At 44.0% G+C, this 10,565-nt stretch overlaps 1 protein-coding gene across 1 annotated transcript in view; it reads left to right on the top strand.

The window, feature by feature from the left end:
* The first annotated feature begins 1,047 nt into the window (after positions 1-1,047).
* Positions 1,048-10,565, top strand: part of gabrb3 (gamma-aminobutyric acid type A receptor subunit beta3) — a 319,041-nt gene continuing 309,523 nt past the window's right edge. The window contains exons 1-3 of the mRNA XM_080197604.1: positions 1,048-1,450; positions 1,562-1,653; positions 1,931-1,998. Of these exons, the coding sequence (XP_080053730.1) occupies positions 1,368-1,450; positions 1,562-1,653; positions 1,931-1,998 (243 nt within the window). The 5' untranslated portion in view covers positions 1,048-1,367. The remainder of the gene's footprint in view (positions 1,451-1,561; positions 1,654-1,930; positions 1,999-10,565) is intronic.

Genomic DNA, 10,565 nt, shown 5'->3' with positions numbered 1-10,565 from the left:
CTCTCCTACATTCCCCACACGCCCCCTCCACTCCTCCAACTCCCCCCCCGCTACACTCCCCACTTTCTTTCCCCACCTCTACACCTCCACACTCCTCTCCATTCTGCCCCAGCCTCCTTCACATTCCCCTCTACTCCCCCACACTCCTCTCCATTATGCCCCACTTTCCCCCAACATTCCCCACTCTCCCCTTTCATTCCCCCACTCCCCCATCCCTCTCTCCCCACTTTTTGACAAATCAGCTTGACCCAGATCGCTCACTCAGCACCCCTCCCCCCTCCCCCCACCCCCATATCCCTCCAGCCACTATTCCAACCCTGAGGACTGGAAGTCCCTCCCTGTACTCTCTGATAAGACTGGCCCTTCCATCCCTCGCTGTTGCTGATGTTGCTGTGCGCTGGCCCCCTTCTCTCTGGCTGCTGGCTGGCTGATCCCGCCGTCAGTCTCTCCTCTGCTGCAATCAGGTCGAAGCTCGGAGCCCAGTATTTTATCACATGGCACATACATTTCATTCCTGATTCTGTGCCGGGCATCTGAATTTCCACCAACTCGTGTGCGAGCATCCCCATCAGCAGCAGCAGCAACAGCAGCGAGGAGAGAGAGAGAGAGAGAAAGGGGGAGACAAAATTGCTATGTGAAACCCAACGTGGAGGAAAAGAGAGAGAAGATAGCCTTTCTCCCCTCTCTCCCCACCACCCTTCCTTGCCACGATCGATGTGGGGATGGGAGCAAACTGGATGTGTTGTCGTTTGGCCCTTCCTATTGCTTTAGCGCCGAGCCTGTAGGGATGGTGTCTGAAATGTGTTTTTCTTAAGTATTTTCAACGTTTCTATTCCATCCTCCCCTTCCTCCCTCCCTCCCTCCTGTGTGTGTGTGTGTGTGTGTGTGTCTGTGAGCTTGGAGCTGGGGGAAAAAAAAAACTGTGCCTGAATATGGGAATGTGTGGAGATCTGAAATCCGTCCGTTCATATGAGTGAAGGGGCAGAGGAGGGGGATAAAAATCCAAGATAAAGAGGGGGGAGGGGGGTGGGGAAGGGTTTAGTTTTGGAAAAGAGGAACCCGCTGTCTGTTGTCCTTTTTTATTTGGCAAAATGAATCCATTCTTGAAGGACCACTAGATTTCATTGGGAAGAAATTAACTGCGTCGTGTGTAGAAAAAAAAAGGAACATTGAAATCAGCACAGGCAGATTCTGCTGTTTTCTCTCTCTCTCTCCCTCTGTAATCCTTGATGAGACATGTTACTGGAGGGGTGAATGTGTGTGCTCTGCATTCTCCACCGATGCTTTGGACTTTTAGCAGGGACTCCGCATTGTGCCATAATTTTTTTTTAAACCCACGGATTAGTTTCTAACCAAACAACCGAGGAATGTGGACATATCAGAGAAGACGGTATTTTGGTGTTCTTTCCGCGCCTGTAGTACTGGTGGCAGTTGTCTGTTGCGCTCAGAGGTAAGACCATTCAGCCGGCCAAGCGGCCCATCAGCTTACTGGGTGCGGGTGTGAACCGAGAGCCACTTTCTCTCTTCCTCTTTTTTTTTGTGTTTGTGTTTCGTTTTGCAGCGTCAACGAGCCTGGGAATATGTCGTTTGTGAAAGAGACGGTGGATAACCTGCTGAAGGGGTACGACATTCGGCTGAGACCGGATTTTGGAGGTAAGGCGTGCTTTTAGTTCATCAAGTCCATCTCCGCCAGCCCCCTTCCCCCTCACCCTCCCCCCGTAAAACCAGCGCACAGCTATGTTCAAAAAATGTTGACCCTTCGTGTCAGGAGGATTAGCAGCGTAGATACATGAGGTGGCGGGGATAAGTTAGGTGTAATTGTAATGGGTGCAGACACGATGGACCGAATGGCCTCATTCTGCACTATGGTGACTCTATGTGTAGCCGGTCCGTCCAATTGAACTGTTGTTTCTTGTTTATCCCCTTCAAGGTCCACCAGTCAGTGTTGGGATGAACATAGACGTGGCGAGCATTGACCAGGTGTCTGAAGTTAACATGGTGAGTGCATCATTTGTCTCTTATGTTTTTTTTTTGTCCACGTTTACTAGGCACCGTTGCTAACAAAGTACAACAGCTCTGACCCACGTTGTGCGGCCGTGGAGTTGGGGCATTGATGCATCTTGTTGAGGTTGTACTGGCAAAGATATTGAGTGTGGTGCGACTTCAGTGGTGTTCTTGGGTCTCTGCGGTGTGTTCTTCCGGGAGAATGGACCCTTGCCTGAGCTGTGATCGGTGTTTTATATTTATGGGTGGGGAGGGCGAGGTTTCCCCTCCCTTTCACCCTCCTGTGGTTTTCGTTGTGATGAGTAGAAGGCGGTGATACTGCGTAGACTGGAGCCTCTGCTTGATGCCATCTCCTGGCACTCCCTCCGCCGACAGTGGCTGTGCGATCCCCAACCAAAGGGAAGGTGTCCCGGACCTTCAGTTCTCCGGGGATTGCAAAGGCTTGGAGTGCAGGGTTGTGCGGTGGAAATGAATTGAGATTAATGGAATTTCACTATCCCTGGTCCTGAAAGTGAACATTCACCTGGAAACTGGATCTGTGCAAATAAATGGGGCAAATTTCAATGCAACCTGTATAATCCTCCACTTCGCGTAGCTCTCAAAGACTACAAGCGATTGATACTTTGATTTTGATCTAACCTTTGACACAAATCAATTCCATACGCCTACAGAGACGCAGGGAATGCATTCACCAATTGTAGAAACATCAAACGTGCTCCTTGCGTGTCCTGAATGAAGTCTTTGCGCTCAGAAATGTAAAGGAAAGATTGCGTTTTATAGTTTTTGTGGCTGGAAAACTAACACCCGTTATGGCCCCGTGTAAAATAGCCAGCTCGATTTTTGCTAACCCATTTATTTGAAGCGTAAACACCAACTCGTCAAAAAAAAACTTTCCTCAAATCTGCAGCAAATGTAATGTGGCCCAGTTGGCGCAATTGTGACTCCACAATCGTTTATTTGATTTTTTTTATATTTTACACAACAATATTTTCATTCCAATCGGCGGGAGGGGGAATTTGACACCATCCGGGGGTTCGACAGACGTTTTGGTCAATCCCAATGTTAAACCCTTACGTACGAAATTTGACAGCTATGTTAGTGGCGACCTCGTTCATTATTCCAGTTGAGTCCGACCTTGTTCTCATCCAACGTGCAAGTTCTTACAGGGAACATTGAATGGGAAAAGGAGTTTGGAGCCATGACCATCCAACTCAGGGACACTGCGACATTTTGTAAAAGAGAACAAAAAAAATCTGCAATTGTACATGCCTTTCATGATCACAGGATGTCCCAAAGTCAAAGGAACATTTTTTGAAGTATACTCACGGTTGTAATGATACACCTTACATTGCTGTTCTTGCCTCTCCCCTACTCACTTCCCGGCTTCCTCTTAAAGTTAAGGTTAGCTAGCTCATTACACACCAGGGATGGAGCCTGTGATCGTCCTGATCCAAATGGTTCATGTAGTAACCCAGGGAGGTCACTAAAGCTTCAGAGACATTAATTTATTTAGTCCAGGACATTTGCTTTAAGAGGTATGTGATCAACACCTTTTAAAGATCAAAGGACATTGAGCTACTGAAATGGCATTAACCCTCACACTTTCAGTGTTTACCAAGACCAAGAACTGATCTGGATGATTTGGTAAAGTTGTCATTAGCATATGTGACAGAGAAAACATTTTGGGAGGCAGGGTGGCACAGTGGTTAGCACTGCTGCCTCTCAGTGCCGGGTTCAACTCCAGCCTCGGGCTACTGTCTGTGTGGAGTTTGCACATTCTCTCTCTGTCTGCATGTGTTTCCTCCGGGTGCTCCGGTTTCCTCCCACAGCCCGAAGATGTGCAAGTTATGTTGATTGGCCAAGTGTCAGGGGGATATGAGGATGTGGAGTTATGGCAATAGGGCCTGGGTGGGTTAGTGGTCGGTGCAGACTTGATGGGCTGAATGGCCTCCTTCTGCACTTGGGATTCTTTGCGTCTAAATGCTGATATCTAGGACATTGAAATAATGGCTGGAACAAACCTGTCATGACCGTAGGATTAGCAATGGGCCATTCAGCTTCTGAAACCTGTTTCTCCATTCAGTTAGATCATGGTTGACAACCTTTGATGCATACACCTTCATACACTTACTTAATGAAGATCAATCACTCTCACCACTGAAGATTTGAATTGACCCAACAAACACGAGGAAGTGAGTTCCAGATCTCCACTGCCCTTTTTGAGAGAAAAAGAAGCTTCCCAATTTCACTCACAATACTAATTAACAAAACCGAAGCCCACAAAAAGTAGAGGAGCAGGAGCTGTAAGGGTATGACATTGGATAACAGACAAAAAGCAGAGAACAGTAGTAAACAGTTGAACAATCTAGCCACATGTCCTAGTGGTCACAGTTTTGACATACATGGTCCAATCTTAAATAAATGTTTGCCTACCATTTTCTCTTTCTAACTCATCCCACTGCCCTATTTACTCCTTCAGAAAGGACAAGTGCATTTCCAGTTGAGGTGAAGGCCATTCATTTATGCAGCCTTCCTTGGCCCTAACAGTGGTTCCAATGACCGAGGAATTAGAAGCCCCTTTTATCTGACACTCTTCCAATTACACATAGGTTGTAAAGCAAAAAAAAAGGCCAAGTTATTGTTTATACTCTACTTGAGTCTCTTCCTATCTTTCCTTATCTAAATCCATCATCATAATCCTTTCTCCCTCAAATACTTGTCTAACTAATGGCAGGGGATAACCTAGTGGTATCACCATTAGACTGTTTATCCAGAAACTCACAAATGAGTGACAATCAGCTTGGAGGGCTAAAGGGCCTCTTCCTGTACTGTAATTTTCTTTGTTCCTTTGTTCTAACGTTCTGGGGACTCAGGTTAGGAATCCTACCGTGGCAGATAGTCAAATTTGAATTCAATGAAAAGTATTTGGAATCAAGAATCTACTGATATTCATGAAACCATTACCAATTGTCATAAAAACCCATCTAATATTCTTTAGGGAAGGAAATCTGCTGTCCTTACCTGGTCTGGCCTCCATGTGACTCTACAGCAATATGGTCGACTCTCAACTGCCCTCTGAACAAGGGCAACCAGGGATGGGCAATAAATGCTGGCCAGCCAGCTATGTCCATGTCCCATGAATGAATAAAAAAAATCTTTCTTTTAAACTATTCCTTTCAACCATTCCCTGCGGTAATGAGCTCCACATTCTCATCATTCTTTGGGAAATAAGTTTCTTAAAAATAAGTTTCTAAATTCCCTATTCAATTTATTGGTGACTATCTTATATTGATGGTCCTGAATGTTGCTTCTCTCCACAAGTAGAAACATTCCATCGATGTCTATTACATCAAAACCTTTCATATTTTTAAAGATCTATCTCCCAATAAGAGAAAAAAAACTAACCTGTTTATTCTTCTCTGATTATATTTCTGAGATCTTAAGAATCATAAGAACTAGGAGCGGAAGTAGACAATTTAGCCCTTTGAGCCCACCATTTAATATGATCGTGGTTGATCTCATCTCAGCCTCAACTCTACTTTACTGCCCATTCACTATAGCCCCTCAACTAATTCATCTGTCTACCTCTTCCTTAATAATATACAAACTTGGAGCAGGAGTAGGCATCTTTCCAAATCTTCCCTGTACCCTCTCCAGTGTTCCTATATCATTTTTAGAATGATATGACATGACCAAGTGTGGTCTATCCAAGGTTCAACAAAGGGCTGGATCTTGAAACTCCATGTGTGAGATCGTCAGAGGGGATTCAAAATCCAGCAAAAACTGGACATTACAAATTTCGCCTGCTCTTTTTTTACAGACTAAGAAGCTCAAAATCTGGAGAGAAAGCATGTCAATGGAGCTGCAAAGCTTCATGCCAGCTTTCTCGACAGAACTAACACAAATTCTGGTAAGATTCCCCATAGATTTAACATAACCCCCCTGTTATCCAATTCCATACTTCTAGAAATAATGCCAGGTTCTTGATATGCTTTTTTTTAATAATGGCCTTGCTAACCTCCTGTGTAGATTTTTCTGAGTTGTATATTTGTACTCTGAGATCCCTGTGTTCCTCTGCCCCACTGAAGCTCATAACTTTAAATCGATTATTCCCCCAGCTAAAATATGCTACTCACGCTGAACTTCATTTATCAATCTTTTGCCCACTCAGTACGTGTATTAATGTCCTCCTGTACTTTGTTGCAGTCCTCCTCAGTACTCCCTTGATTTGGTGTCATCCACAAATTCAGAAATGTTGCTTTTGATTCCAAAGACCAAATTGTTAATATAAATTGTGAACAAGAGTGCTCCCAGCACTGATCTTTGTGGAACACCACTTTTCTGCTACTCTGACTAATACCTTTTACTCCCACTCTCTGTTTTTTGTCTGGAAGTAAGCTGGCAATCCATTCTCCAACTTGTTCCCTTACTCCATGCTCTCTGACCCTATTCATTAGGTTATTATGGGGCACCTAGATGGCCTACTCCTGCTCCTATTTCTTATGTTCTCATGTTCACCTTATTGAAAGCTTTTTCAAAAATCCAGATGCATCACATCGACTCCATTATCATTGTCTATTCTCTCTGTTATCCCCTCAAAAACTTCAATATCGGTCAAGCAAGATTTTCCATTTTGTAATTCAGGCTGATTGGTCTTTATTATGTTCTTTTCTTTTCAATGTGTCCTCCTATTCTCTCCATCATGAGGATTTCCTTATTTCTCTTATCCCCACACCCACTGCTCCCTTCTGACAACCCCCGCCCCCTTTCTCCACACACACACACACACACACACACACACACACACACACACACACACACACACACACACACACACACACACACACACACACACACACTTAAGCCGATTGGTCTGTAATTTCCTGTGCACGTCCCTCTTCTTAAATACAGGAATTCCATCAGCTACCTAGCGGTTTTGTGGTACTACTGAATTATTAAACTTGGATGGAAATGCCTCTGCTGTTTCTTCTTGAGGTTCTTTTAAAATCCATCCAGACCAGGATCCTCTTTGAATTTGATTAGTTCGTTCAATATATCCCCTTTTTAAATTTTAAATGCACTTTTGTCAGTATCCATCTTGTCACTCAATGTCGTGTCATCTTGTTCAATCTCCCTGGTAGACACCAAAGCAAAACAATTTGTTCATATTTCTGCTAACTCTGCCACGATCTAGGTATTATTCTGTCTATCTCCTATTGGTCCTATACCCATCCTGACCTTTTTTAAAATCAATATAATTAAAATATTTTACTTTCTTGCTTTATGTTGCTTGTTGATTGCCATTAATTTCATAATATCTCTTTGCTTTCCTGTTAGTTTGCCATCTCTCCTAATACCTTTGTACTCTAACTTGACACTCTTTCCTTAGTTTATTTTTATAATTTGTTTTGCTGAGCAAGTGATTCGATATCAAGGTTAACAATCCATTCAATGGCTTTATCTGATGCAGTGTGAATGGTTGTGATGCCACCAGGAATGGATCTGTCAGAATTTCAATGTGTGAGGGGTGGGGCAGGGGGGTGGGATGACCTGTCCTGGGATAGCTACAGTTACAGTATGAGCTGTTTGTCGTTTACCACTTGTGGCAGGATTGGCTGCATCCTCCCTTGGTCTGTTACCAAGCAATTGAGGGTTGTCCAAATTTTCTGTGGAAGGTTGAAAGCTTGGAATTCACCACTGCGGTCAGTTAACAGGTTGCGGCTGCTGATGTTTGCAGTTGGCCAGTAGATGGGCCATCAAGAGGTAGGGCTGTCATCGGTTTTCAGCATGTAGAGTGTGCCCAGTGGAGACTATGAGTTTTCAGATGAGTGCGTGGGTTTTTTTTTTGAGGTCCTGTTGTGTCAACTGTGTCAATGGGAAGGCTTTGTTAGCTATCAGCCAGTGGTGTACTTCGAAGAGGAGAATGTCTTCTCTATAGACATCTGGAGTTTCAAGCAAAATACTGCAGATGCTGGAATCTGAAACCAGAACAGAAAATGCTGGAAAATCTCAGCAGGTTTGACAGCATCTGTGAAGAGAGAGTAGAACCAACGTTTTGAGTCTGGATGATTCTCCAACAAAGCACTGACAAAGGGTCATCCAGACTCAAAACATTGGCTCCATTCTCTCTCTACAGATGCTGTCAGACCTGATGAGATTTTCCAGCATGTTCTGTTTTTGTTTCGGAGGTTCAATATGAGCTAGCACAGGAAACCACTGGAGCAAGTATTTCATCCTGAAAATACTGTAAGGAAAGTGACTGAATCCTAGCCACTGGGTTCCTGAGTTTAAGCAGTAAAGTCCCACTGTTTATGTATTTAAATGTATGTCTCTTACCTACTCCTCAATTGCTCCTTTGTGTCTTTGTTTGTCCATGAGCCTCACTAGTTCTTTCCTTTTAATACAATATATTTTTCCTGCACTCTGGTGAATGGTATTTTCAATGTTTCTCCTTGCTGCTCTACATTGTCGCTTGCCAATATTACTTAATTTACATAAGATCTTTTTTCAGCCCCTCAAAATTATTTTTTCTCCAATTTTTTAAGCTAGCTTTCACTAAAGTTATGACCTTTCTATATTATCCCCGGGATCATATTATATTGGACTCACTATTGCCCAGATGCTCCCCGACATTCGCTTCTCATCTGCTTTGGTTCACTCCACATTACTAGATCCAAAAGTGGATTTTTCATTGTATCGTTTACATATTGAGTTAAAAGGAGTCTTTCAATATTGTAGAAAATCTAATTCCTTATCCCCTTTGTATACTTCTAATCTCCAAGAACCATGGTTATTCTATTTTTATTCTCAATTTTCTAACTTGTGGGTATTTTTCTTTACCTCCCTTCAACTACTTGTTGGCTTGTAGATTACTCCTCTTCTTGTAATTAATCCTTTATTATCCTTTAATGGGGTGACACGGTGGCACAGTGGTTAGCACTACTGCCTTATCGTGCGAGGGACTCGGGTTTAATTCTGGCTCGGGTGACTGTCTGTGTGGGGTTTGCACATTGTCCCCATGTCTGCGTGGGTTTCCTCTGGGTGCTCCACTTTCCTCCCACACTCCAAAGATGTGTGAGTTGGGTTGATTGACCATGCTAAATTGCCCCTTAGCGTCAGGGGGACGAGCTTGGATGGATACATGGGGTTATGGGAATAGGGTCTGGGTGTGATTGTGATTGATTTAAACTCGATGGGTCAAATGGCCTCCTTCTGCACTGCTGTATTCTATGATTTTTTTTCCCTATCAATATAAATTCCACTCAAAGATAGCTGCATTCCTTTTCCCTACTTCCATTATTTTATTCCTCAGTAAGTAATGTTCCACCTCCTGGTTTCTATACTTTTTTCTAACTTGTTATATACAATACTCTGCAACGTTTAAATCACAGTCCTGATTTTTCTGTAACCAAAATATGTCAACAGTCTCTCCCAAACAATCTTTCGTTCCCTGTCTGGTCCAGACTGTGGCACTGGGAACAATCTGGGAAAAGTTACACTGATAGTTTTTTTACTGTAATGTGGGCATCACTGGCAAAGAATGCATTTGTTGAACACCCTTTGAGCTGAGTGGCTTGCTGGGCCGTTTCAAAGGAAATTTGAGTCGCCCACACTGCTGTGGGGCTGGAGTCCACAAGTAGGCCAGACCAAGGTAGGAAGGCAGATTTCCTTCTGCAAAGGGCGTTAATGAGCCAGATGAGCCTTTCTGACAACTGTCAATGGTTCCATGGTCACCATAACAGAGAACACGGTTTTATTAATTGAATATTAAATTCCACCAGCTGAGGTGGTGAGATTTGAACTCGTGTCTCAAGAGCATTACTCAGGGTGTATGGACTATTAAACCGGTGACATTACCGCTATGCCACCCTCTTCTTCTCACCTTGGCACTCCCCATCTCTTCACACTCCTTATCCTCCTTAATCTAGAACCTTGCTGCTTAGAGCCCTTTACAGAACCTAAACCTGCTTCTGCCCATGTTTCACGTGCACCCTGACCTTTGGCTGTATCTTGACCCTGGCAAGCAATAATCCATTCAGGACATATAGAATCATAGAATTCCTACGGTACAGGAGGCCATTCAGCCCATCAAGCCTACACTGACTACAATTCCACCCAAGCCCTATTCCCATAACCCCACTTATTCACCCTGCAAATCCCCTGACACTTGGGTCAATTTAGCATGGCCAATCAACCTAACCCAAACCACTTTGGACTGCAGGAGGAAACTGGAGCACCCAAAGGAAACACACGCAGACATGGGGAGAATGTGCAAACTCCACATAGACAGTAACCCAAGGCTGTAATTGAACCTGGGAGGGGTCCCTGATGCTGTGAGGCAGCAGTGCTAATCACTGCATCACCCCCAAAAAGCATCATCTAGCTATAGAAGCCCCCACATTCATCACCTGGTAAACACTTGTGCTGAGTCTGCATTGGTACCTACTTGCGACATGATGCCTTGTTAACATAGAAACTAGAAGCAGGTGTCGACCATTCGGCCCTACGAGCATGTTATTGTCACTCATGGTGACCGTGTTCATTCCTTTGGCCTCCCTCAC

The sequence above is a fragment of the Carcharhinus amblyrhynchos genome, chromosome 10 (genome assembly GCF_965287045.1).
Source record: "Carcharhinus amblyrhynchos chromosome 10, sCarAmb.v2.hapA, whole genome shotgun sequence".
Taxonomy (NCBI): domain Eukaryota; kingdom Metazoa; phylum Chordata; class Chondrichthyes; order Carcharhiniformes; family Carcharhinidae; genus Carcharhinus; species Carcharhinus amblyrhynchos.
This window is presented reverse-complemented; position numbering and strand designations above follow the sequence as displayed.